The 27,823-nt window shown below is 37.0% G+C and overlaps 1 protein-coding gene across 2 annotated transcripts in view; it reads left to right on the top strand.

The window, feature by feature from the left end:
* The window catches only part of SHTN1 (shootin 1), a 100,348-nt gene that overhangs the window by 68,296 nt on the left and 4,229 nt on the right, over positions 1-27,823 (top strand). The window contains exons 12-17 of one of the 2 annotated variants that reach the window (XM_081328309.1): positions 9,165-9,250; positions 9,516-9,578; positions 13,056-13,162; positions 14,118-14,171; positions 15,090-15,210; positions 17,298-17,475. In XM_081328309.1, the coding sequence (XP_081184435.1) occupies positions 9,165-9,250; positions 9,516-9,578; positions 13,056-13,162; positions 14,118-14,171; positions 15,090-15,210; positions 17,298-17,475 (609 nt within the window). The remainder of the gene's footprint in view (positions 1-9,164; positions 9,251-9,515; positions 9,579-13,055; positions 13,163-14,117; positions 14,172-15,089; positions 15,211-17,297; positions 17,476-27,823) is intronic. The other variant, XM_081328310.1, reaches the window with a different exon arrangement.

Below are 27,823 nucleotides of genomic sequence, written 5' to 3'. Positions count from 1 at the left end.
AGTAAAAATGAGCTACCTCTATTTCACATATTTTTGACTACAGACCAATCTATCGAGACCCTGGGATGAGAGAAGGGTGGTCATTGTTATCCGAGAATCGCTTATGGCTTTCAGGGGTGTTGCCCCCACGGCACCAGATGTGAGACCCTGTTCATTAAATTGGGCTCTAGGGATCAGTTGGGATTGCTGCTGGATTTACAATCTTTAATCAGCCTTCTCTGAGGTGGATCAGGTATTCATGACCACCATGATGGCTGTGGTGCTATGACCCAGGACAGTGGTCACACACTACATCTGTTGTTTTTGTCAGAGCAGTAGGTATGTGATTAGAAAATGGAGCACCTTTTTGGTGTCAGATCATGCCCTGATTACCATGGGATCACCATGGGATTCTCTTGTGCCAGTATCCACTGCAAAGAGGCTGAATGCATTAGATCAGTCTTCTCTAGCGATTGATGGACCCAGATGGGTTTAAGAGAGTGCTTTAGTTGTTCTTTCTAGTCAGCTGCATAGTCCATCTGAAGTCTTGGTCACTACTTGGAATAAGAGAATGTCAGAGGCTTTGGATCAAACTGTGCCTATGTAACCTTTCCTTTTTCATGGATCCTGTTACTTCCCATGGCTTACGGAAGAGCTAAGGCAATTAAAACAAGAGAAACGTCTAGAGTATTGCTAGCATTCTCCAGGAACAAACCTGACCAGACCCAGATCAGAACTGTGATTATCACCGTAAGGGTGGCAAAGTTCCAGTATTTCTCCATCCCCACTGCATCTGGAGATAGCTATCTTGAGGCTCTATATCAGGTGCAAGGTGCTCAGAGAACCACGTCAGGGGGTTGGGAAAGAATTTGTTCAGCATCTGTCAGACAAAGTCACTCAAATTTGCTTACATAGATGCTGGCCTTGCTGCAGTTCTGAGGAACATGCCTGGGGAGAACTCTCAGATCTGGGCATGATTTGAATCTGTTGGGCCTGATGAAGTTGACAGGGTCCTTAGGATTGTGTTCTCATCTACCTGCTCTTTAGATCCACGTTCCTGCAAGTGTCATGCAAATAGGTTCTAGCAGTGCTGAATTCTTACTTGAGTGAAGAGGTTGTTCCTTTACCTCTTAAGAAAGCCTTCGTTTACCCCATCCTCAAAAAGCTGTTGCTGGGCCCCACTGTACAATCTCCCCTTGTATCTAGGCTCCCCTCCTTAGGGAAGGTAATTAAGATGGCTACATAACAGCTTCAGAGAACCTTGAATGAAGTGGGTTATCTGGATAATTTTCAGTCAGGATTCAGACCAAGATATAGGATAGAAATGGCATTGATTGTACTTTTAGATAATCTCTGATGTGAGCAGAATGGAGGTTATGCATCCACCCTTGCTTTACTTAATCTCTCAGCAGCTTTTGATACCATTGACCATAGTGTCCTTCTGGATCAGCTCAGAAGATTGGGCATGGATAACACAATGTTATGCTAATTCACTTCCTTTCTCCAAGATTGATTCAAATCTGTGGTGATTGGGGAAGAGAGTTCCTGCCCTGATTACACTAATACAAGACTGGAGTTAAAGTAATAATCTGTTAAAAGTTTGGGTGGCATTATCACCTATCATTATAACTGTTCATCACAGCCAGATGTTCAGATTGGATTTGGCATTTTTAATGCATCTATCGAGTCTTTCCAAAGGACCTAGGATAGGCAGATGTGGATGTTTTGTGGTGTTAGAAGTATTGTTGCAGAATGTAAACTGTTGCAAGTAAAGCCACCTTTTGCAATGGACTGGTGAATTTGTCAGTGTCGATGGTATTCAAGTGGTGCTCCAGTTGTTTTGGGATTGCATCCAAGGCACCTATTACTATTGATACTACCTTTGCTTTCTTTTTCCACAGTCATTCTATTTCTGTTTGCAGGTCTTTCTATTTTGTTATCTTCTCCAGTTCCTTCTCTTCTATTCTGCTTTTCTCCAGGTACTGCCATGTCCAGTATCCAGATTTTTTTTAATCTTTCTTATCAACAGTTGTTAAGTCTGGCATGTTACGTGGCAAATGTCTGTCAGTTTGAATTCTAAAATCCCAGAGCACTTTAGCTTCTTCATTTGCTATTACTTTCTCTATTTTATGGTCCCACCAATTCTTGCTTGAAGGCAAATGGTATTTCTTGCAGATCTTCCAATGCATTATTTTTGCTGCTTTGTCATGCCGTTGCTTGTAGTCAGTCTGTGCATTCTTCTTGCAGCAGCTAACCAGGTGGCCTACTGTTTCTTCAGCTTCTTTGCAGAGGCAACACATTCTTTATTACAGCTGCTATTTTAAAAGAAAATACCAATTTTTGAGGCAAAAGACTATGTACTTATGCAGGAGAAAAAAATTCCCAGAAAAAACACAATTCTGTGCATCTTCTGCAATGAAAATACAGTAAAAAAGTTACATTTTATCTCATCCTATTGAAGTAACAGCTTACTATAATAGTTAATGAAAATTTGACATGTTTTCCTATGTCATCTATGGTAATGAAATAGACGTGTTTCAATGCTAGCTTGATAAGAGCCTGTTTTTAATAAATACTATGGAGTCCTTGGTGCTCTCTGACCTTGGTTATTTGCTTGCAGACGTTTCAGTACCCAACTAGATAGCATCATTCTTGTCTATTGGAATAAACACTATGTATACATTTAAGTGAAAGAATCAAGTTATTTTCCCATCAGTTTCCTTCATGGTTCAGTCTTGGCCTTGCTTTTAAATCTCTTCAGCTGTCTACTAATAGATACTAATTATTTAACAGTTCATTTATGTATATATTTCTGGTTCTTAAATCAGTCTGGACTTTCATGTACTTAATATTCAAGCTTTTTATTCCACACAAAACCATGTCCTTTAATTATTCCAAGGCCAATGCTGGTATTGTCTCTCTACTTTTAATTTCTTTTGAATTTTTCTATACCCAGATCAAGTGGCTATCAGCTGAGCCTTTTTCTAGGACTGCCATTTCAGAAATCAAATCAATAATACAATTGCAAATTATAACATTAAAAATAGCAAAGCATGGACTTTTGAAAGATGCATTTTATATCATTCAGTGAATATATATTAATGGTATTTGAATTTAGACTGTACTACATAGTTATAGTTGCTTCTGAAACCTCAGGTAATAAGTTTTTTCATGCTGTTTTCTAAAAAGACCTTTTCTGGTCTTCGCTAGGCTAAGGAGAAGTGGCCAGTGACAATCTTGCAATTAAATACCTCTAGTTCAGCGCCCACAACCTTTTGGGCACCAGGGACCAGTTCCATGTTTCCCCAAACCGGAGGGTGCATGGTTTTGTGTGCTGCCTGCATCCTGTGGATGGGGCTTCTCTTGTTTGCGCAGCCCAATTTGTGGCATGCTGCGGATGAGTGCTGGTCCACAGAACGGGAGTTGGGGAGCCCTGCTTTCTATAGCAGTGCAAACAGAGTAATTAGGTGTGTCAGAATCCACCTCAGTACAAGAAGCTTGTATTTGCTATGCCAAAATAAAGTGCAAATAGCTGGCAATCCTGCAGAAATTTTCTAAAGAGCCCTTGGCCATTTTCTCCCTTGTGCAACATCTTCAAGGGACCTGGGCCAGCAGCTGAACAGTTCTGAGTCTTTGAGGAGTCTTTGTTTTAAAGAATTGCAGCTTTGTCAGTGGAATGGATATGTTTTGCTAAGCCCTGGATATTTCTTGGAAATACCCATTTTCAGTGCTGCACCTGCTGGGCACCTTCAGTTTTTGAAATACAAATGCTTCCTCTTAGATGAGGCTTATCAGATGCTAGAACAGGACTGCAGTGATTTACCAAATATTTGATAAATATTTGTCCTAGCAGCAATTCCAGACAGCAGGCAGACAATGCTTTTTATTGCCATTCTAATGGACAATACAGAATCATCTTAAGAAGAATAACAAGCCTTTCTTCTAGTAATCCACATCTAAAATTCAGACGATGGGGCAGCTTGACCAGTGTTGCCTGCTGGTGCCCAAGAAAATCAAAGATGCTTCTTTGATCTATCTATGGCAGGGGTGTCAAACTCAATTTCATTGAGGGCCGCATCAGCATTGCGGTTGCCCTCAGGGGACCGGGTGGGCGTGGCCAGGGTGGGCATGGCCTACTGGGTGGGCGTGGCTAGAGTGCGAATGACCTACTGGGTGGGCATGGCCAGCTCTACATCACTGGCATCAAGGGTGCCTATGGGGGCCTGGGCAGGAGTGGGACAGATCTGGGGGTCTCTGGCAGAAGGAGGGTCTCTGGGCCAGGGTCAAGGCAGTGGGGGCTGTTCCCTCACTGTTTCCAGGATGGCTTCGGGGGCCACATGAAACCACTTTGCGGGCCGGATCCGGCCCCCGGGCCTTGTGTTTGACATGTCTGATCTGTGGTGAAGTGAAGCAGGTCACCATCCAGCCTTGGTGGTGAAAGATATTTCTATGGGAAAAGATCCACTTGAATGCTTTGCAGCCTGGCATCTTTACTCCAAAAACACATTCCATATGTATTCAGGCAAAGGACACCTCTTGTAACACTAGTACTTTCAAAGATTGAGAAAAGAAATGTGAATCTAAAAAAAGGAATTTGAAAAATTGCTCAGAGGTGGAGACCAAGGCTATGTTCTTTTTGGGTTTCTTCTTTCTCCAGAATGAAAGTTTTGAGTTTGGTTGGGTTGTTAAAGACAGCATATCTTTCCAAGTGATGGCTTCATGCCAATGCCCGCAGTCCTTAATTTATCAAGCAGTCGTATTACTTAACAAATTTGGGGTTTTTTTTGGATTTGATTCTTTCAGTGAGACCAGAATCTTGTGACCTGAAAAATTCTTTGCTGCACCAATCAGGATAAAAATAAAATAAAAGGGATTTTCCCATGCTAGGAAGATTAATCAAATTATATTGCTCCTTTAGAAGATTGCTTCTGGTGAAAATGTGTTTGGCTGAAGCCTGATGAACTGGATAGGATGTCTTTAAACTGAATCCTGGGGGTGGTTAAAGATGAAAACTCTAAAGTAAGACTCTCAGGCAAAGGCTTTTGTGTTTTAGAAGGAAGTGAGAGAGTCACTATAAATAGGAGCTAATCAACCATTCAATGAAAAATCAGTAAAAAAACATTAGGTCACAGAATTCCTCTTACTCAGTATATAAACACTAATGAGTAGAGTATTGGAAAGAAGCAAAGCAGACTTCAGTTGCCCTGTAATTCAGTCACTTCCAATTCTTTGTGACTTCAATGAACATCATTTTTTTCAGGTTCGTTTGTTAGTAATCTGCTTCTTTCAGTTTTGGTAATTTCATACTTATGTCTTCCGTTATGGTTTTTAATCTCCTTGTTTTCTGATGGCCTTTTTTCAGTTGCCTTTCATTTTTCCAAACATCCGTGCTTCCTCCGGTACTCTTAGGTGTTCAAAATATTTAAGATGTAATTTCATTACTATTGTCCCCAAAGTTGTCTGTTTGTACTTCATCTGGTTCTTCTTGCAGTCCATGATATTCTCGACAGTTTTCTCCAACACTGCAATTCAGAGGCATCGTTTTTTCTTTGTTCAGCTTTCCTGTTAATTCAGCTTTCGCAGACATGTTACAACTGGGAAAACAGCCCTGACAATATGTAGCTTTATTGTCAGTATGATGTCTCTGTTCTTTAATATCCTATCTAAATTTGTCATACTATAGTGTTTTTGCCAAATAGCAGACATTACTTTATTTCCTGGCTATGATCACTATACCTGTGAATTCTTAAGTCCAAGAAGATAAAAGTCTCTATTATTTCAATTTCTCTTATGTCATTTGACACAAGGTTGGCATTGCCCATTGATATAATTTTAGCTTTTTAAAAAAGATTGAACAGCAGATTGTTATTCACTGTTTTTTCTTTACATTTTGTAAGAGACTTCTTAAATTTTTCTCACTTCCAATCACACTATGCTGTCATCAACGTATTGTTGATGTTTCTTCTGACAACTTTAATTCCACTTTCTATTTCTTCGGTTGCAGCATTTTTCATAATATAGTTTGCATATATGGTAAATAAATAACTGTGTACAACCTTGGCACACTCCCAATTTTGAATCATTTAGTTGTTCCATATGTCACTTGAACTGTTGCTGCCTGATCATCATACAGCTTGAGTACAGAAGGCAAATACCATGGATGTAATGAATATCAGATAGGATGATATCTATGCTTGAAAAAAGAGACAGAAGCTGATAGAGAGGACTGCTGGTTTGAAAGAGGGGTCAAAGAGGCCATCTATGTCAAAATTGAACAGCCCTCTCTCAACAGAGGGGGAGGGACGCGACATCATCTATCTCCAGTCTACAACACAGTCCTTTCAATAGTTCCAAGAAGGCTCCACATCCATTTGCACTACTCAGGTGACCCTGAAGATGCAGATAAGCCGCCAGGTAGCTTTAACGACTCGCTAAAAGAATGCAAATGAACAGCTGTCTGCAGGAGTATAAATCTTTCCATTCCCCACCATCCAGTCAGAGCTGAACAAGCTTCTTGGATGAGAAGCGAAACGTCTTCAAAGAAAGAAAGTCCAGTTGCCTTGTGGAAAAAAGCACCTTTGGGATAACTATGACCTAATATAATAATAATAATAATAATAATAATAATAATAATAATAATAATAATAATAATAATAATAATAGTAGTAGTAGTAGTAGTAGTAGTAGTAGTAGTAGTAGTCTTCTAGTTCAACTCCTGCTCAGGCAGGAAACCCTATACCATTTCAAACAAATGGCTGTCCAATCTCTACTTAAAAACTTCCAGTGTTGGAGCATTCACAATTTCTGGAGGTAGGTTGTTCCACTGACTAATTGCTCTAATTGTCAGGAAATTTCTCCTTAGTTCTAGGTTGCTATTCTCTTTGATCAGTTTCCATCTATTGTTTCTTGTCCTGCCTTCAGGTGCTTTGGAGAACAGCTTGACTTCTTTTTTGTGGCAACCCCTGAGATATTGGAACACTGCTATCATGTCACCCCTCGTCCTTCTCTTCATTAAACTAGACATACCCAATTCCAGCAAATGTTCTTTATATGTTTTAGCCTCCAGTCCCCTAATCGTCTTTGTTGCTCTTCTCTGTACACTTTATGGAGTCTCAACATATTTTTTACATTGTGGTAACCAAAACTGGGTGCAGTATTCCAAGTGTGGCCTTACCAAGGCATTGTAAAGTGGTATTAACACTTCACATGATCTTGATTCTATCTCTCTGTTAATGCAAAGGGACCTGGATGACTGAGAATTTCCACAGATATTTAGCAGTGCCTCTGTATGTTAAAAGTAACCACACCTGCACAAAATTCAAGTGAGTGATTTTGGCAACACTATAGAGCAGGCATGTCAAATAGGCTGGATGCATCACGGCGAAACCATGCCCACCCCATTGCCAGCAATGGGGAAAAAGTCTCGATACGTCATATGTCACACGATGTCACGTGATGTCACGAGTTTGACATGCCTGCTATAGAGAATATATAGGTAAAAAAAAAAGAATGACAAATGAAAGCAGTGCTACTCTTAGTGCCAACTATTGGCTAATCTACCAAGAAGCAGATGTAAATGTTTTATAGTTCCTGTTTAAAGAACCATGCAGTAGTAGTGATGGGTAACTAATTACCCTGATCCTAGCTTGGACCAAACTTTCTTTGGTATGAAAATTCCTGACTGCTTTTGCTGAAAACTTTCTTCCTCAGAACATAGAAGAAAATCAGCTGTCCTTGATTTAATATTAACTAATAGACAGAACATGGTTGATGAAGCGGAGGTAACAGTGCTCTTGCTTCAGATAAGTCAATCATAAATACAGTTGGGTTTCATAGGTACACAAGCAAACCTACTGGCAAGATACTATAAATAGGGGAGATAGGAAAAAGTCAAATATGAGTTGAATCATATCAGGAAGGTTTTATAGCAAGAATTTCTCTAAATGGAAGTGATTATGGCTACAGACTGCATTATTCTAGTCACTTTAATGGGCATAGGTTGCTTTCTAAGTACTAGGAACATGCTACTCCTATAATTATACTTTTGATTGTTATTTCCATTTTTATTATTTTAGAAATATTTATCTTTTATGATTTTAATGCTTTTAATGCTATAAGCTGTCCAGAGTCATTTCGAAATAAGATGGGTGGCAAAGCAGTTTAATAAACAAACAAATAAAATTTATTATATTATCCAGTATATGTATATAAAATAGATATTGTATTATTGTCACTGGATCAAAGCTTGAAGGAATGTGTAGCAAAGGGTAATATAGGTTAAAATGTAATATTCCCTGTTAGAAAACAAAAATGTTGGCTTATTTCAATGTAAGCAGCATGACACCGTAATACGGGTTAACTTTTATGCTTTGGAAGAATTGTCGCAATTCTAAAGTCTACTTATCTTTGCTAGGAATGTTTCAAAATCTTTATTTTATTTTAAATTTGGATTTATATATTCATTACCTTTCTTTAACATTTTGAATGATAATCAAGGAAACCTGGTTCGCATACTTAATAACAATGTTTTGTTCCTTTTAAGAGCCTTTAAAAAAAGAAATGAAATGAAATGACAACAAACACCTCATATTTTATTAAATATTGACTTGGCAGCGTCTGTTTAAAATTAATATCATGCTTTGGAGATTGAATGGCAAGCATAGATACTGTGAGGGTATTATTTTCCATTCTCATTTTGTTTGTTTACCAGTAGGCTGTTCCAGCAAACACATGCTGTAGAAAGGCGGGGACATTATAGAGGTATCCCGCTGGATAATATTGTTCTCTGGAGAGTAATGTGTCACATTAACATTCTAACCCTTCAATTTTTTATTCTGTGCAAAAGCTTTATTTTGTGACACATGTCACAGTGCCATGTTACCTTTTTAATATTTACATCTTGAGTGTTTTTCATTATGCCCTGACAAGAGCAATAGCAAAACAAATGATACATAAGCTGTATTTCTCTCTCAACCTGGCAGTGTTTGAACACTTGTTAATAAAAGCACTAAGCTGTTTGAGGGTTAATGCCAGCCATGTCACAGAAATAGGCCCCAATCCCAGAAGTAGTTATGTCCTTGTGACAGTAGGACTGTAGGTGGCTAAGATCCAAAAACCTTTTTTAAGTACCAGGGTCACGTTCAAGAGAAAGTTGTGTGATTGTCTCCATCTTCTCTTTCTGAAAGGTCTCTGATGTCAATGATTCGTAAGAAGTCTCATCCAAATAGCAACTTGACCAAAAAAGAAAAGGCCTCCTCTCAGCAACAATCAGGTATAGTGTATTTTAAATGAATCATTTTGTCATAGCAGTTGCACCATATTGTGCCTTCTAGGCACTTTAAATAAAATAAACAAATTTAAGAACATTCCTATTCACTGAAAATCAAGACAAACAAGCGGGGGAGGGGGTTTTCTGTGAACAATTGTGCTGGTGGACCCAAAATGTAAAACAATATTTCTAAATCCCAAGGGGACAGATTCTGCTGTGAGGTACAGCCTACCTAATATACTCAAGCTGTGTTTCTGTGTTTGATTAGCGTGCGTAACCTTGTTTCTACCTGCTGATTCCTTCAGACTGATTGCTTGTGATGAACGATCAGGTAATCACAGCATCATACTCAGAACATCCTTCTTTCTGTGCAGTTGTGTTATGGCAGACAACAGAATTGCAATGAAACGCACTCCTATTGTGGGATCCACAACACAGCAACATGCAATCCCAGGGGCCAAATCTTTGTCCTATAAAACAATCTGTGCTACTCTTCAGCATGCTAACCGTTTCCACCAAGCCTTCCGTATATATCCCAACTTCCATTCTGATTGGACAGCTGCAGGGTTTCAAATAGGACAGGAAAAAACACGATGGATGTAAAAAGTGTGCTGAAGAGTAAATTCAGAAAAGCCGTGGGGAGAGGGGGAGATGGAAGATAGCGTGTTCTGAGTTCTAGAGAGGATGAAGAAAAGAGTAAAGTGAATGACAGAGTGGTGAAAGGAGGGAAGGAGAGATATTATGTTAGATTTCTGTATCTTTGTAGTTTGTATCTTGTATTTTGCTTGAAAGTCTTGGATAAGGGCTTCTATTCTGTTTTGGGAAATATTGGAAATTGCCAGAAGCAAAATATTTTTCTGTCTACCTCTATTCCTGATGGAATGGAATTCTTTCCTTTCACTAATTAAATTCAAGTACTGTTTCCTAAGAAATTATATAATTATTTTCCCAGTATTCCAAATGAGCATTTCTATTTTTATATCCTCTTAGGCTATCACTTCTTTGGGTAGGCAGCCAAGGTTGAAAGCATCTCTTGCTCCTCCAAAGAGGGTAGTGGCTCTGTTCTCCAGATTTAACATGCCCATTCATAGAATAACAGAGATATTGACAAGCTCTTTAATAAAGAAAACCACAAATGTTTTATGTCTTCTTTTTCTTCCTTCAATAATTAGGACTGAGGTCTTAAGGTAAGACCAGATAAGAAGCTGTTCTTTTATGTTTTTCTTCTCTGATTAGGCAGTTGCAAGGCCCAAAGTGCTTGCTGGTGCCTTACGTATTCTTACTGGTCAGGAGCATCTTCACACGGGGTTTCGCAGTACCATCAAGACAGAGCAAATTCAATTGCTTACTGTCCCCTTCAGGGCAAGTGGATTCTTTCCTCCATTTGGACAAGATCACTACATGTAGAAGCTTGATTTAGATACAGAAGGGGTAAAATGACTTTCCTACTACTATTCTCTTCAATTATCTTGACACAAGGGAGGATAAAACACACCCTGATCTTTTCCAGTTGGCTGATCTTCTGGTTAATAAGTAGGTTATAAGTATATGGCTGAAAGTGAGAAAGTCTCATTCTGTACTCCATTTTCACCTGAATTGCCACATAAAGGGAAAAGATAGCATAGGTGAAGATTTTATTGTTTCTGGTTGTAGCAAAAAAGGGGCATAAATATTCAGAGACAGTCTTCATCTTATGGAGAATACAGAACTAGATACACATATAGTTAAAGCTTTCCGCCACTATTACTAAGATATAAAATGCTTCCTTGGAGTCTGGCCAAAAGGAAGAAACTCCAAGTAGGAAATGAAAACCTATACTGATAATAATCCTGAGGAAAATTGAATCCATGTCACTGATTCAGAGGATTTTAAAGAAGGATAATCAATTGAACCCAGAACCTTCATATTTTCTTTTTAAAAAGTTCATATATTTTAGCAATAATTTCATCATTTGTACAGTTCTTGTTTCAAATTCAATTTTATTTTGTTTAAAACCAAGTTATTTTATCTACTTTAAATCTTTTGAATAATTATACATATAAAAACCATTGACAGGAGCATTCTTCTGTTGCCAGTTCTTCTCTCGTTTTTATTCTATATTCTCCTTGAGAAAATTCTAATACGGCAGAGTAAGTCAACCATTTATGTTTAGTAATCATTCTCTTCTATAAAATACTTCCTGTGCTGAAAGCCACAAAAGTATTTTCAGATTCCATGTTCTTAATATGACACATATCTAACAAATTATTTTTAAAATCTACATTAACCTTAACTTCGTCATACAATAGATATCCATGCCACCCAAATCTTAAATCATGCCCTTCTAACTCTAAAAACCTCCTGTTTCTTAGCAACGTCCATTCATTCATCCAGACCAAAAGCAGATTGCAAAATATAATTTCAGATCACGCAAGCCCGGTCCTCCTCCTTTTCTGCATCTTGTAACATCTTATATTTAACTCATGTTTTTCTCCGCCTGCAACACAAACTTAGATATGCATTTCTGCCACTATTTAAGTGGTACATCAGATGTCAAAACTGGTATCATCTTGAACTAACATTCAAGACAAGACATTAATCACACTAATTCTCACCAACAATGGCAATTGTGTTTTTCCCACTCTTCACAACTTTTTAATTTTGTTCCAATCTTAATGTAATTATTTTGAAACAACATGAAATTCATATTTGTCATACTAATATCCAGGTATTTTATCTTCTTCTCAATCTCAAAACCCATTTTATTCTTCAGTTCTATTTGATCTTGTGACTTCTTCATATTTTTTGCCAACATCTTTGTCTTTGTTGCAAGTGCACCAAATTATTTGAATTTTACCATTAAAGTTTCAATGCAAATTTAAGGGATCCTTCTAGTTACTGTATATTCAAAGAGCTGAGCTTGTAATTATTATTTTTTTATTTAAAAAGTTTTACAATACATTTTGACTTTAATCCCCCCCTCCCCCACCCCTCTCCCTCTCCCTCTCCCCCACTCCCTCCTCCCCCCCCCCGACTTCCCAGAGCTAAATACAGGGCATAAAATCAAAAAACAAACATAAACACCCCTATGTTATCAACAATAAACTATAAATTCTATCTCTCTCTAGCTCATATAAAATGAGTACAAACAATATTAATATTACAGATAAAGTAGAAAAGAAAAAGAGGAAAACAGAAAAAGATCTTTACTCAAAATAAATTTTCTTAATCCCAGTCCTTATTCATATTAATTTCAAAAAAAAGAAAAGAAAAGAAAAGAAAAAAAAACTTTCACCTGCTATTTGCATTCTCCCACCTTTCTCTAATCTCCAAACAAATTCTCAGTTACACACCAAAAGCGCTTATCTCTGTTAATCTTAATAATCTCCAACCAAACTAAACTATAATCAAAAATAGTTCTTGCATGTATCACGCCAAATGTCTCACAGTTCCAAATCATCCTTAAGTTCAAATAAAAGTTCAGATAAAAAGAGTATATATAAAAAAAAAAATTTAGGCAATCTCTAAGACAACTTGTTGTTAATTAGGAGCTTACATACCCACTCTTAGTTCAACACATACTTTAAGTCCATAACCCTAATATACTTTTCTAGCAAGCAAATAACATCAATCTTAAATTGTGTAAAATATTAAAAAAAAGAAAAAAAAATTTTCTTTCTCCTCTATAATAATTTTACTCCATTGACATTCTAATCTAAAAATTTAATCAGCAATCTTAACGCCCCAAAACTTGTAATTATGAATGACACAAGCTTCTCTGCAAGTAGACACATTTACTATTTTTATTTTTATTTTATTTTGGGAACAGGAGAAGTAACAGATCTGAAGAGACAAGCTGTGGAAGAAATGATGGACAGAATTAAAAAAGGAGTTCACCTTAGACCAGTTAATCAAACCAACCGTTTTAGGGCTAAGGTTGGTAGATAATAATTTATATAAAAATGAAGGAGAGGGATCTATAGAAATTGACTATCACCTTCTTATAATTCATATAATTGAACTTTTCTTTTTATGAATATCCTATTTCCTCTGATCTTCTATGTTAATATGACAGGGTTTTATGTCATTACTTAGACTGAGATAGGGTTGTCAATATTAAGATACCACCAGCCAATTCATGTGGTTCGCTTTTCTGATAGGAGAATCCTTAGATTTGAATAAGATTTTAGTACTCAGAATACAATGTCTTGATCCTGGTAGTTGGATCAGCTCCTAGCACATATATAGTAAGCTATATGTAGCAAAAATATGTGTATGATTAAAATAACTTCAGAAATATTACTGTTTTAAAAAATGTGGATTCTGACAGTCACCTGTCTCAGAGCCTCTTCAACTGACTCATAGGCTGACTGTGAAGAAAAGAAGTTGATTTTGTTCAGTTTCAGGGGAGAATTGTGATTCATTCTGTATTATTACAGAATAATACTTGAACAAGGTATTAGAACATTCTTTTTTTAATCAAAATATTCCAAACTATAAAAAAATCCTGCCCAACTTTCTGCCTGCTTTTCTTCTTCCTGCCTAATTTTATTCTATTACTATTCATTTAAGATATAACTGCTACATTCTAAAACCTTATACCTCAAAATAGACACTTTCTGGTGGAATCCTACTTTTATTTTTCTTCCTGTAAACTTTCTTTCTTTCTTTCTTTCTTTCTTTCTTTCTTTCTTTCTTTCTTTCTTTCTTTCTTTCTTTCTTTCTTTCTTTCTTTCTTTCTTTCTTTCTTTCTTTCTTTCTTTCTTTCTTTCTTTCTTTCTTTCTTTCTTTCTTTCTTTCTTTCTTTCCTTTCTTACTTTCTTTCTTTAATATTTTATTTAAGATTTGCAAAATCAGATTATCTTGATGAATGTTTTGTTTTTAATTACAGCCAGAAATGGCCAAACCAGGCGAAAGTGCGGTGAAAGAGCTAAAAGGAATACTGGTAAATTGGACTGGGATCTGGCCATAGTATGGGTGGAAATGGAATGGAAAGAGGCAGGGACACCAACTGTGATTTTTTTCCTGGTATAACTTTGGTGATATTTGGCATATGCTAAAAAAAAAGATGCAGACAGATATCATAAGATGTGTGGGTGTCTCTTTTAATTTCATCAGAAAGAATGTAGGTGCCCCTTTTCCATCTCAAGTCTTCAGTCTGTAGACTGAATAAGATCTTAGTACTAGCTATAATAAGATCTAATCTACTACTTGTACATCCTTTCTGCACTAGAACTAAAAAGAGCACTTTATAAAACCAACTTCTAATAAGCTCACAAGCCTAGTCATTAGCACAGTGAGATGGGAAGAATAGGATAGGGGGACATTAGCAAAATACTTATATGTATATTGTTACTGTGCTAATTATGCATTTTATGTTGGCCTCTGTATAATTGATGTAAACAAAGTGTTATTAATTTGTTCCATTTCAAGTGTGATGTAAAACAGCTTATTCTATTTGGTTTGCTACTAGATCTGTAGCATGAGCACAATAGCAAGGACTGATTTGCTAATAATATGACTGCTCTGTTAAATTCAAAGAACTAACAAAATGCAAGATTTAACTTAATTGGAGGAAACATTGGGAATTAAATGCTGTTTTGCTTAAGTCTTTAAAGATGTGCCAATTTTAAAAATTATATCCTGTGTTTTCATTTTTCCCCCCATAGTCATTTTCAAGAGAATGTAGGCATAATCTAGACTGCATACTGTATGTGTAAGATGTTTTGTTTTGTGCTGCCCCCATAACTTGTTCTATAATTTTAGAAGAAACCTTAGAAATAGATAGTGTGAGGTTTATTTATAAATTATCATTATCTTGATTCTCAAACTGGTCATTTTTCAATGACATATTTTATTACAGGAGACTTTGAACACATCTGCAAGTTCCAGAAGTTTAAAATCCCTTGACACATACAGTAATGAAACAGAATTAGAAAGAATTCTGAGGCTGAGAAAAGTGACAACTGATCAAGATAGTAGCAGTAAGTAATGTTTTCAGAACCTGCAACTGGATTATGTTACACTTTCAATAGTACATCACTGATTATGGTTTTCTTACGAAACTTTAATATGCAAATCCTCATTACTTGGCAGCACTCTGATCATATTTCCACCTAATTCGTGTTCTCATAATAGTTGCATTCTTAACATCATAGTATTGCTTAGTGAACTATTAGATTAAAGAAGCTTCTACTTCTTTGGACATTGAGATAAAAGCTGCTGTGAGTTTTTCAATAGGAACTTTTTCAGTTCATAAGATGAGTAGATACATTAACAGTTGGATATCATATTAACAATAACAAAGGGATGTCAGGATGGCCTGAACATTAATATATAATATAATATATTTAGAACATTTCTAAAACAACATAGTCCTAAATCATTTGGGATAAGTAATTTAAAGCGCTGCTTGCAGTTATACAAATATGTCTCCCATTGAGGTATTCTTCAAAAGCCTTCTTTTGTAAATTTGGCATAATCAGATTGACTACTGTTGGATAGAATATCTTTTCAATGATCAGTAAAATTCCTTCTCGTGTGTCCTTACTATTCCTGCATTATTTAATTAGTAAATCTTTATGCTGAAACATCTTGAAGCAGTTTTTAATTATAAAGTAAAATAAATAATAGAACAGTACTTGATGTAATGTGAAACCAATATTCAACTAAATAAATTCATTAAAATGTGGAGGAAAAAATGGAAAAATATGTCTGCATTCGTACTGGGGAAACCTGGAGACAGGTTAAGTTTTCAGAAGCTGCCTAAATGTAATATAGAAAGCACGTCTTAAATTTCAGGAAGAAGAAAAGAGCATCGCTCCAGAAAAGGGCTGCTAATATAAACCATCAAATAGCATTCAGAAGTTCTCAGCATGTTTAGCAGGATCGTCCCCAATACCTCAACAATCAACCAAGACTATAAATCTAATGGGATAGGCCAGGGGTAGGCAACCTTGGCTCTTTTATGACTCGTGGACTTCAATCCCAGAATTCTGGGAGTTGAAGTCCACGAGTCATAAAAGAGCCAAGGTTGCCTACCCCTTGGATAGGCAATCTGTTGATGTCCTGGTCTCACTATGTATCATAATCAAAATATTGCACCAGGTTTAGTAGCCAGTTTTTAACCAGTACAGTTTCTTCAATGAAGATGTTATCTTCAGGGCCAGGTGTCCCATTCAGCAACTTAGCGGCCATATTCCACACCATCTTCAACTTTGTTTTATGCAAATTGCTATGCAGAACTGTTTCATTCTGTAGGTTTTTGCTGTTTCTACAAGCCATCTTAGGAAGGCGTTGTCCTGAAAAATGGCAAATAAAAAAATAAGCAGTCAGGAAATAAGTTTGCTATTTTCCCCCCAATAATAGGTGTAAGTGCAAACATGTCCTCTTCTCCATTTCCCCGATCCATTACCATGCATATCCAAATAATGCAAGCATGAAGGAAGAAAGTGAAAACTGCATGTTGTTGGATGAACATTGGTGTACACAAGAGCAAATAAAACTATTCCTTTTTTAAAAAAAATAGTGCCTCTTTTTTATAGAAATAACAGATAATCTTCGTTGGAATGTGTAGTTCAGATTGACAAAAGGTTGTAGAAAATATGGTCTCTGTGGCCCATTGATTTGAGTTTTATTAACCACTCTTCTAAAGCAGTATCTATTGATAAGAATAGGAATGATCAAAGGTGGTCAAAGGATACTGGCTGCAAGTAAACCTCAAAGTACTTTCTTAACTAGTCTCTAATTAGTCTTTAGCAATGGTCATGACTCTAACTTTGGAAAAAAAGCTCTATTTGATAACAAGCATGTTCCTTTCTCCACAATACTTATATAGTGTATCTAGACGCTTGGCAAAAATAGTGAATTATGTAGTTGAATTAAATATCTTTTTCCTGAGGTTAAACTCCCAGATGTCAACTGGGAATATATTAGCAAGAGATCTGAACACTAGAAATGATATAAATGATCCACAGTTTTATGCCCAATATAAACATTATTTAAAGGTATTTAGAGATTTGAGCTATGCCAACAATATGCAATACAAATGCTGGACTCTTACTCATTTCAGATCCAACTGGAACTTTGGCTACATCTGAATCTAAATCTATGCCAGTTTTGGGTTCCATTGGAACAGAATCAGAATTGACTAAAAAATATTTAGCAGCAAACTTTAGTTCCAAATCTTCAATGCTGGATGAACAGAGTCATAAAATGGTAAAAAGCACAAGTTCTGCAATTGTCACTCAGTAAGTAATAACTTTGGCTGATGTCTCCAAATGCTACATGCTTAAGAGTTTATGAACTATTTTATTTGTAATATTTTAAGATATTTTTGAGACCCTTATCTTATTCAAGGCAATGAAATTTTATAATGGTTCACATGTACATAATAGTAATGAAGTAAACCTAACATGCGTGCACATAGAAACTTAAAAAAAACATAGTTGGTTTTGCTATTGCATTTTACACCAGTTGACATTTCTGATGGTCTTCCAGAGCAGCCCCATGTACAATGAATTATAGTAATTTCAGTAATCTAAATGAGAACTTGAGTGAACATCTTCACAACATTCTTTTCCAGGTAAGACTGCAAATGGTGTACCAACCAAAGTTGAACAAATGTTCTCCTGGTTACTGTTTTTATTTACTCTTCCAGCAGCAGGTATGAGTGCAGGAGGAACCTCCAGTTAATAAAGGACCGTCTCTCTTTGAGGAGCATTGCCACATCAAGAGTCAAAGTGGTACTGTCCAAGAATCAGTAGGCTTCTAATTAACGGCCATTTTATGTTATTCAGTCTGTTTCTCTGTATCCAGATCCTAATAGAGCATTCCTGGGATTTCTTGTCAATTTCTTAACCTGCTCTACTTCAAAGGCCTGATACCATTTGAAAATCTTCTCAATCTATCAGGTTCTGGGATAAACCTTCTTGATTGCTCCTCACTATGGAGACTGGTGGCTCCCATTAATCTAAGGTCTACAATAAGGAACTGATATAAAAATTCCCCAGAACCAGATAATATCTTAGCTGCCCCAGTATGAAGCCCAGATCAAGTATGTGGCCAGATATCTGGACTGGGCTAGTAATAACTGGGCACATGGCCATGGTCATAATGGCAACCATGAATTCCTAAGCTGTCTCCAGCCCCATTAATGGGACATTGAAATCACTCCAAATCATTATGAAATCTTCTATTTGTGCCAGCTTTTTGAGGTGCATTCCTCATTTTTGACATTAAGAAAGATAACTTTGAAAGAACAACTGCAATTTCACTTACCAGGATACTGATCCCCAGCCATGGTAGTTGCTTAACTTAAATAATATAAGGACTCTAATTGAAATTAGACATTTAGAAGCAATATTATTGCATTGGTTGCAGCAAAGTATACTTTTGCCAAGAAGATGAATATTTTCTCAGCTTAAGGTGCAGCTGTTGAAACAACTCTTAATCAGTGGGATTCAGGCTGTTGAGCTACTTGAAGTTGTTGGGATCCAACACTTTGAAGCCTCCATCTGTTTAGCTGAATAAATCCTTAGTACAGTTGGACAAGGTATTACCTGACTGTACATTTTCTTTCAAAGTGCTGATTTATCATCAAAGAGTTAATCCCTCTTCAGAAATACATACTTCAGATGGATCCGGTCGACGGTCAGTTTATTTTATAACAATTCACAGCTTTTAAGAAACTCTTCTCAGGTTTTCATTTGGTCCTTTTTCCAGGATGTCAGGCAGTTTATCACTGAAAGAAAAAAAGAAATAGGTGAGACAAATGTTATAATAATGGTTAATTAAACCTCTGATTTCCTGCTTTATCAGTGGAAAAAGGAACACCCATTCTCCAAGACCTGCATCTCATAGTTCAAAGGGGTAAACCTCAACAAATGAAGTGGAAATTCAATTCACTTCTATTTATGTGCACTGCTTTTATCATTTGTAGAAAAGAAAAGGGAGTTATTTCCTCTGTCACTTCCCTTTATGGTTTTATTTTATTTGCTTCTGAATTTGGGTGTTAAAAGAAAATCTCCCTTTCTGATCATCAGCACTGTCTGATAAAAAAATTTCCTTTAGTTTTTTTTTCCAGCTTTCTGGTTAAATTTCTTTAATTTGACATGGCTGCATTTTTAACCACTTTTGAACCAAATAAAAGGCAATTCAGTTCTGATCCGGCTTGATTTTTGTTTCCTATGAACTACAGCATTGGTCATCTATAGATTTCCGCCTCTTTGAATGGATAATGTTAATCAGTCTATTCTGCTACCCTTGCTACCTTTTTGTCTATCTTTTATTCTAAGATACAAAGTGGAAATTACATTTGCAAGGGAGGAGATGAAATAATTGTAGACCCAAGGTCTCCCAGAATGCGTGGTGAATTGATTGTCAAAAGGATCTTGTGTTGGCTATCATAGTTGTTAGATGCAGTAAAAGCAGACATGATGTTTTGTTTAGTATACAGCTTGTCTATTCAGCAGCGGCCAAAAAAAAAAAGAAGAACCTTTGGGGCTTATCTGCTTTCCAGATTTTTTTTTGTAAAAAAATATCACAATCCATATCCTTTGAGATTAAAACAGTAATGTAGGGGTTGCCTAATCATATTCAAGTACTTGTATAAACACCTAAGTATATACCTGATCCTGTAGCAGTTTCTGGAATATTACAAAAGCTCTTACACTGAACATTTGTTCAGTACTGATTAAAATGAAATTAGTATGGCAAAAAAATCCATTAGGTAATGTCTATACAAACTGATGTCCGCTGTTTTTTTATTATTATTATTTTGTGAACTACTTTGCCTCTCTTACTCCTCTATTAAAGCCAACCACTTAAATCAAGAACAAAGGAAAGGCTGGCCTTTAGGATCATAATCTAAAAATGCATGATACAAGAGACATGGAAGAGATGAGAGAGACAGACAGAGCGACAGAGAAGGAGGGAGATTGGTTTGTCAAGGGCAGAAAGGATGCTTTGAATATAGAGAAGTTCCACTGCTATCTGGGAGCATTTCTTTGCATAAGAATTTGTAACTCTTGTTTCTTTGGATAATAACACCTGGATGTCCTGCTCTTCAGGTGTCTAGTTCCAAAATCCTCTTAATAGGCTCTATTAGTTCATTATTGGGGGGGGGGGAGTGAGTAAAACAAGTTTCTTGTAGACTTTCTTTCTTAACTATAAGGGGTCAGTTTAGTCTCTCTTTAGCATGATGCTTTTTATAAGGAGCAAAGCAAGCAGTTTGTGAAAAATCCATAATCTCCTTTGGGTAGAGGAAATGAGAATGTGCTGCATCAGTTCCCTACTTCTAGGGCAATTGGCTATGCTGTTCAGGAATGACGAGTGATGACTATAGAAGAGACCATAGAAAGTTCCACTTGAATAGGACAACATTTATTTTGTATGTAAAAAATCCAAAGGGACACGGTGGCTCAGTGGGTTAGGACGCTGAGCTTGTCGATCAGAAGGTTGTCAGTTTGGCGGGTTGAATCCTGAGTGCCATGTAACAGAGTGAGCGCCTGTTACTTGTCCCAGCTTCTGCCCACCTAGCAGTTCGAAAGCACGTAAAAGTGCAAGTAGAAAAATAGGGACCACTACGGTGGGAAGGTAACAGCGTTCCGTGCGCCGGCCACATGACCACGGAGACGTCCTCTGACGAGCGCTGGCTCTTCGGCTTTGAAACGGAGATGAGCACCAGCCTCTAGAGTTGGAAACGACTAGCACGCATGTGCGGGGGAACCTTTACCTTTACTAAAAAATCCAAGTTCTTACATTTCCAGTGAAGGCATCTCAGGTAACAGGGCTAAGAAAAGTATTCTTTTTAACTCACACAGTGTAATTGTTGATAAGGATAGTACAACTCCTTGTATTTCCTTTACTTGCAACAGGTTGTGGATTTATGCCAATTTGATTTAAAGCAAACACTAGCATAAGTACCTCTGCAACATTATACAAATTGCACATTATGATCTCTGTGTTAACCTTTTAAGTAAACAATTTAAATATTTATTTGATTTAAAAATCAAATAGGTTTGATTTTAATGCGTGAAGTATTAGCATTAATAATTTAATAATTTAAATGTAATTGCATTTAAAATTAAGGATCCCTTGGTTATTGTCTTTAAAGCGGGGAATTCCATTTTAAAATATTAGCTTTGTCCGTTTTCAGATCACCTCAGGACCTGTGACTGTTTGCATCTGAAAATCAGTAGTATTCCCTGAAGCAAGGTGGCTAAATCAATGTTCAAGCTGCTTAGGGCAGCAGTTTCACAAAATGGACATGAGAAAAAAAGAGATACGATCACTTTAACATATTTTGTGGCTGGTTAAGTAGAGAAGGTTGCTTTTGTGAACTGTTCATTATACAAATGGGCGGGGGTGTTCCATTAAACTATAATGTCTCCTTTTGGCATAGCCGACATGCAATAAATATGTGGCACTTCAAAATGTTATAATGTATGAGTACAATAAGCAAACTCTTTCTCAAAATAGGAGAGAGTTTTCTTTTTAACAAAACTTAAGTCAGGTTTTGCAGTAGATTGTTCAACAAAACTTTGCCCTGCACAGAGATCTTTATGTTATATGATTCCTTTTTTCTTTTTGTAGTTGTTTTACATTAAAGACCAGGTGTTGCCAGATGGAAAGAATTACTCCACCTCATGAGCCTGAGTCCCATTCAACATTACAATGGCTGTTCTTTAAACCAACTAACCAAACAAACAAAAAGAACAAAAGTCATTGACTTAGGACTGTGACTGAAATCACAGCAGTGCCGAAAGAAGGAACTTACGACAAAACTATGGCTGTTGCAGCGCCCCTAAGATCATGTGATCAAAATTCAGGTGCTTGGCGGCCCATCTGCATTTCTGACCTCGGGCACATCAACTCCCCCCCACCCACACACACACAATTGTGTCCTTGAGCTCCCATTTTAAATTCTGTAGCCCTGATGCTCTAGCACTGCTGACCAAGCATGCCCAGCTGGTCCTTCGCAAGGCAGCTGCTGGCCACACAAAGCTTTCTTCTTCAGGTCACACATGGCCATTGCCCACAGGAGACCTAGGAAAGATGGCTTTATGTGGCCAGCAGCTGTCTCGCAAAGAGCCAGACTGGGCACATCTCATTGGCAGCAGGAGCAAGAAGACAGCAAGGGTCAACTGGGTAGTGGAGTGCAGGGCAGCAGGGCCTAGGAGTGCAAGGTATGAGGGTGGCTAGGACTGAGCTGGGAAGGCTGTAGTGGTTTTCCACTGCATTACAGGGTCCTGCTTGGATAGTTGCAGTTCTTGCAGTACTAGAAACTCCAGCATACCAAGCAACCCCTCATCCACAGGGTATTCTTTCCCCAGCCTCCTTAAACCTGTGCCACATTGCACCCGCTCCCCAATATGCATACATACTGTCCCAGGCCTCCTGGGACCTCCACCATTCCCCATCGCACTCTCACACTCCTTATTTGGGACTCCTCCCACTTCCTGCTTAACCGCCCGCAAGATTTGAATTTTGATGGTAACTTGGACTGCCAGGATTACTCTCACTAAGCAAGGGAAATCACATGAAGTTGCTGACCACATTGGATAGCAGTGGAAATTCCAGTCCCAATTGTCATTGTAAATTGCAGTCTATCTGTATGCATAGAAACATAGAATATGTAGGGCTGTTCTAATTCAGTTGGATTAAAATATGCAATGTATAGCAAAAGCTAATGCAAGGGCTAGTCAGATTTAATGGCAGTCTTTGCCCTTATGCAGACTTAAATCCAATAAAAGTGATAGGATTACTATGTTGGAGCATGGGATTAAATGGCAACATGCTGTTATTCCTGAGAGGCTGATGATAAACAGCCTTCTTTATTATTCCTATGGTAATGAATTATTAGCTGCCAATAGAAAGGACAAAAGTTAAGACTTTTTCCAAAAAAGATAGAGGTGAGTGAGCCCATGAATCTGTGGAATCTTTGATGTTTTAAAAGGAAGACTGAATGAGCACCTTGCATACTTAATTCCTTTTTTGGGGGGGAGGTGTCTCAATGTATCAGTGCAAGGTAGAAATATATAAAAGGTGAGTAACCCAGAGTGTTGAAATTCCACCAGATTCTGCCCTACCCTGAGCAGGGTCACATAAAGGATTGAAAAAGCATTGCAGTGTTAAATTAAAATAACCACTGTGCATTCTCACTTTATGGAAATCTCTGAACAGACCAAGGAGGAATTGTTCATGTTTACCTCAGGTGTCTATCAGATCTGGTAATTAAGTTGTCTTGCTTCTTAATAGAACTATGAGACAGCAACGGTCTGCTGCTTTGTAAGCAACAGGCATGAAGAGATCTTTCGCCATATCATCCATTCTTCCTGCCAAGGTCAACATAATGCTCTGTACTGTTTTAGTGGCTATGAAGGGCGCTGTGATCATTTTTATTTCCCTAAAGCATATTCTAAAGTGCTTCCCCTTTGAAGGGAACAGGGAACCCACGTAAAACTTGACTCATGTACCAAATGTGTAAAAATATTTATATTTAGTTGTCTCAAACTTGTTAAAAAAAGGAATCATAGCTGCACTGATTCATGAAAATGGCCATGCTATTGAACTTGCTTTCAGTTATTATTCCTAACTGCAGACGAGGAGGTTTGGGACAGAAAGACTTTAAAAAAATGAAAAAGGAGTGAATGAAGACTAAGTTAAAATATTTAATAAAGGAATCTGATGTCTGAAATCCATCCTCAGCCATAAAAGCTCTCTGGCTATTTTGGACTGTGCCTTATCTCTTCCCAGCCTATCGCACAGTGTGGATATTGAAGAATAATTGGAAACAATAAATGATATTAATAGTTATTATAGTTGGAATAAATTAGGACAGTTTATGGCATTTTTAAAAAAATGGAAGAAGGGTATATTTCTCTTCCTTTTTTTTTAGTAAACAATTCCATATAGTAGAGGACTCAGTTAACAGAACAAACTACATACAGAGTAAGACTTAATCTGATGATTTTATACAATTAAAGGATTTTCTCTCCTTCCCTCAGCTGTAACCTTAGCACTACTGAATTATCTACTGACACTGCAGGAAACAGCCCAGTCTAAGAGACACAACTACAAAGGTTTTCCATCTGTAGTCTCCACATGGACCATTAGACTTAACAGCATATTAGAAAGATACAACAAGATGAACTGGAAGTTTAGAATCTTCCTTTTTTTAAAAAAAAATTGCCCTTTTGACTGCAAAATAAGTGAATTCATTTGGCTAAAGCAGAAAAATGCTTTAAAATTGGGCAAGTCAGAGTCTTACCACTATGTTTTCTTGTTCAAGTGATCTTGGAATAAGAATTCACAGGACTATTTCGTCAAGCTAAAGTACTGTATAGAACAAGCATTTTGATTATGTCCCTTCTAGCACTAGAGATGGATTGTTATCCAGTTCTTAGCACAACAGGAATCATTGACATGGCTGCTCAATGATTTATATAAAGTGATGCGTCAGTGATATGCAGTTACTTAGTTACTTGGAACAAACATGGAATCACTGGAATGGGAAGAAAGAGACTTTTATTTGTGGCTGTCTGGTCATTAAATAACCCAGCGCTTATAGTTACAGTAGTAATATGCTGTTGGATTTGGGGCATTGGAGATGACTGAAATGAGATTTCATCTAATGATATCTTCATGAGGGAATCTGTGTACCTTAGTACCCCATATCCTGCTGGAATCCTGGAATCTCTGTTTTGGCACTCCCAGAGTCAAAGACAAAAGCAGGGGAACCACAAATTCTATTATTGTTAAAAAGGAGTATATAGTTAACTGTTAAAGAGGTAAAATTGGACTTTTTAAAGGCAGCAGACTTTGGGTTATCACAAGAGTGAATACATGGTAGGTAGAGCTGCCTGTGTGATCATTCATAGCAATAGAGGGCAGCAGATTGAAAGAGAATTCATCATTTCCCTTCCTCTTGGTTTTTCAATAAAAATAGCTTATAGAAGTAGCTTTCTTAACATAAAACAATCATTTAATTTGGACCAAGAGTTAATCTGGAGTGGCACAGTGCAGTTTAACACCACTAAGACTATTATGAAAAGAATTAAGAACTGACTGAAACTCGCCCTTATCCAGTCTTGTTCAAATCCTATTCATTGTAACAAGGCTTCATAGGGTAGTTGTGCTTTGTTGCTCTGTTATAGAATTTGGAAATCTATTTTGCACAACAATAACTGTGCCAAATTTCAGTTCAAGATACTGTGTAATAAATCAGCAGTAAAGTCCCTGGACAGATTTTATGATTTTTAACAATATTACTACCTCAATAAATAACAGCAGTTGTGTAAAATATATGTATTCGTGAGGAAGAAGAACGGAAGAAACCCTAAGTGGCAATTTCTGATTTTGTGCTGGAACAAACAACTTATTAATCACTTTAGTTTGCCATTAAACTGTGTTCTATTGACAGACTTTCATCTCCCGTTTTCCTGTCCTTGAAGGTGATAAATATGATTGCTCTGTTATCCATTTTTATTTTAAATGACAGAGGCTTCACAGACTTTGGCTGTGTGTCAGCTGTTGGATGACTGCCATCCACTAATGCAGGCCTCCCATGGAGAGCCCAGTGAAGAATTAGACTCTGATTCACTCGATTGTGTTAAATAGTCCAGCTGTTGAGATTTGAAAGATAGTTACCTCCAAAGTGAAATAAAAAGGACCTTGGCATTTATGGCTTTGTCCATTTTGATAGTGTTGTGGCAATCAGCATTTTGGAGGTAGCATTTTCTAAAATAACTGCCTTGTCGTCATGTCATTTCCAAACTTTCATTCACTATAACGTTAAACATATTTCCCTTTCCATTTTCAGCAGAAACAAAAAACAAGGCTAAATGCTCTGTACAATTTGGGTCTGAACAATTGCAGATTGGAAATGCTAACTGGACCTGTCAGAGGCCAGTTCCTGAACTAATTAGTCTCACACTCTCGTGTTAGATGGCAGGGTATATAGTTTGAATCATGAATATTACAAAAGAGAAATAACATTTTTGCTGTTTATGAAATTCTCATTTTTATTGAAGAAATTTGCCTCTGTAATACAGAATTCATCATGGAAATCTGCAGGACTTCACTTACCATGACACACTGCAAGATTTTATTGTTCTAAATGAATAAAAACACATTACTTTATTCTACCTGGCTTGTAGAACAAATGCCAAAAATTCTTACACTTTCAGTATTTCTGATTTACTACTGCATTATGTAATGTAATAATCTCTGTTTAGATCTTCAAAATAAAATTGCCAATTAGCTGGTCTTATTTTAAGTGATTCTTACAATGTTTACAATTTTGTCAGAGGAATTGGCAAATAATGCTTATAATCCAGAAAATATTTAGCTGTTAAGTATTCTGTTGAAGAAAGAATCACCTTACAAGGCATAATAGACAATAAATACTTTGCCATCAGAGGTGAGATGTGCCTCCATCCTTCTGCCCTTCTAGAAGGGTCTTAAAACCTGGCTCTACTGGTTGGCTTGGAGTCCCGATGGGAGTGTGCTATGCTGGAGATGGCTAGTGGAGAGATAAAAGCCCACTCGTAATCTCGGTTTTCAACCTTTACTAAACTGTTCTTAATTGTGATGCTTTTATGCCACTGTAAGCTATCCTAAGTCACTCTGGATAGCAAGGCAAGTGGTAAATAAAATATAATAAATAATTAAAATAAATCCATTTAAAATTCACAACAGCAAAACAGTAAAGCCGATAATATTCAAACTATAGAAAGAAAGCGAATAAACCTAGTAAACCTTTGCGCCTGATGCCTTGATTTATTTATTAAATTTATATGCTGCCATCTCCCTGATATGGGGACTACTTAATTCTGTCAATAAAAGGTCAATTATAGAAGTGCATGTCAATGTTCCAGATAACTTCATATGTAAAAAAACTACACACACACACACACACACACAGAGAGAGAGAGAGAGAGAGAGAGAGAGAGAGAGAGAGAGAGAGAGAGAATTTATGTACGTTCTGAATTTGGTTGCTGCCATATCCAAAGTTTGGGTTCTCTTAAAATAAGGGGTTCTAAATTTTTAAATTATGATTGTTTGTTTTTATTATATAGATCTCTGTTGGTAGCTTGATTTTAATAATATAACAGTGTTTAATGTGCTGAGGTGTTCAGCTGTCATTAAACCATCTTTTTATTTAAGCTGATACATATAGTGAGATGTTTCTTCTGGAAAAAAAAATGACTAACCGAATACTTCCAATTTTAGTCCAGCCAGTTTTAAGTTCATATTATAACCAGTACTGCTGCCAACTCATGGACTACTTACTATATTTGGATTCTACTGACTTGCCTTTTACTAAGAGGAAATTCATAGGCAGACTTGTACTATCTTTGTTAGTTGCTAGGAAAAAATGATCTAGGATGGTTGGTTGTGTTCACTGATTTCATTTACAGGAAGTAGCAATAGCTATTGAATGGTTGAACTTTGCTGTAGTTTTGCATCCTCACAGTAAACTATCATTTCTTATACTGTGTTAATAAATGTTTGGAGATGGTGTTAACATTCTGTTCAGTTCTTAGATGGAAATTGTGTGAGAAGGCAGTTACTGTGGGTGTACAGTATGAAAGA

Source organism: Vipera berus, assembly GCF_964194415.1.
Source record: "Vipera berus genome assembly, chromosome: 5".
Classification (NCBI taxonomy): Eukaryota; Metazoa; Chordata; class Lepidosauria; order Squamata; family Viperidae; genus Vipera; species Vipera berus.
This window is presented reverse-complemented; position numbering and strand designations above follow the sequence as displayed.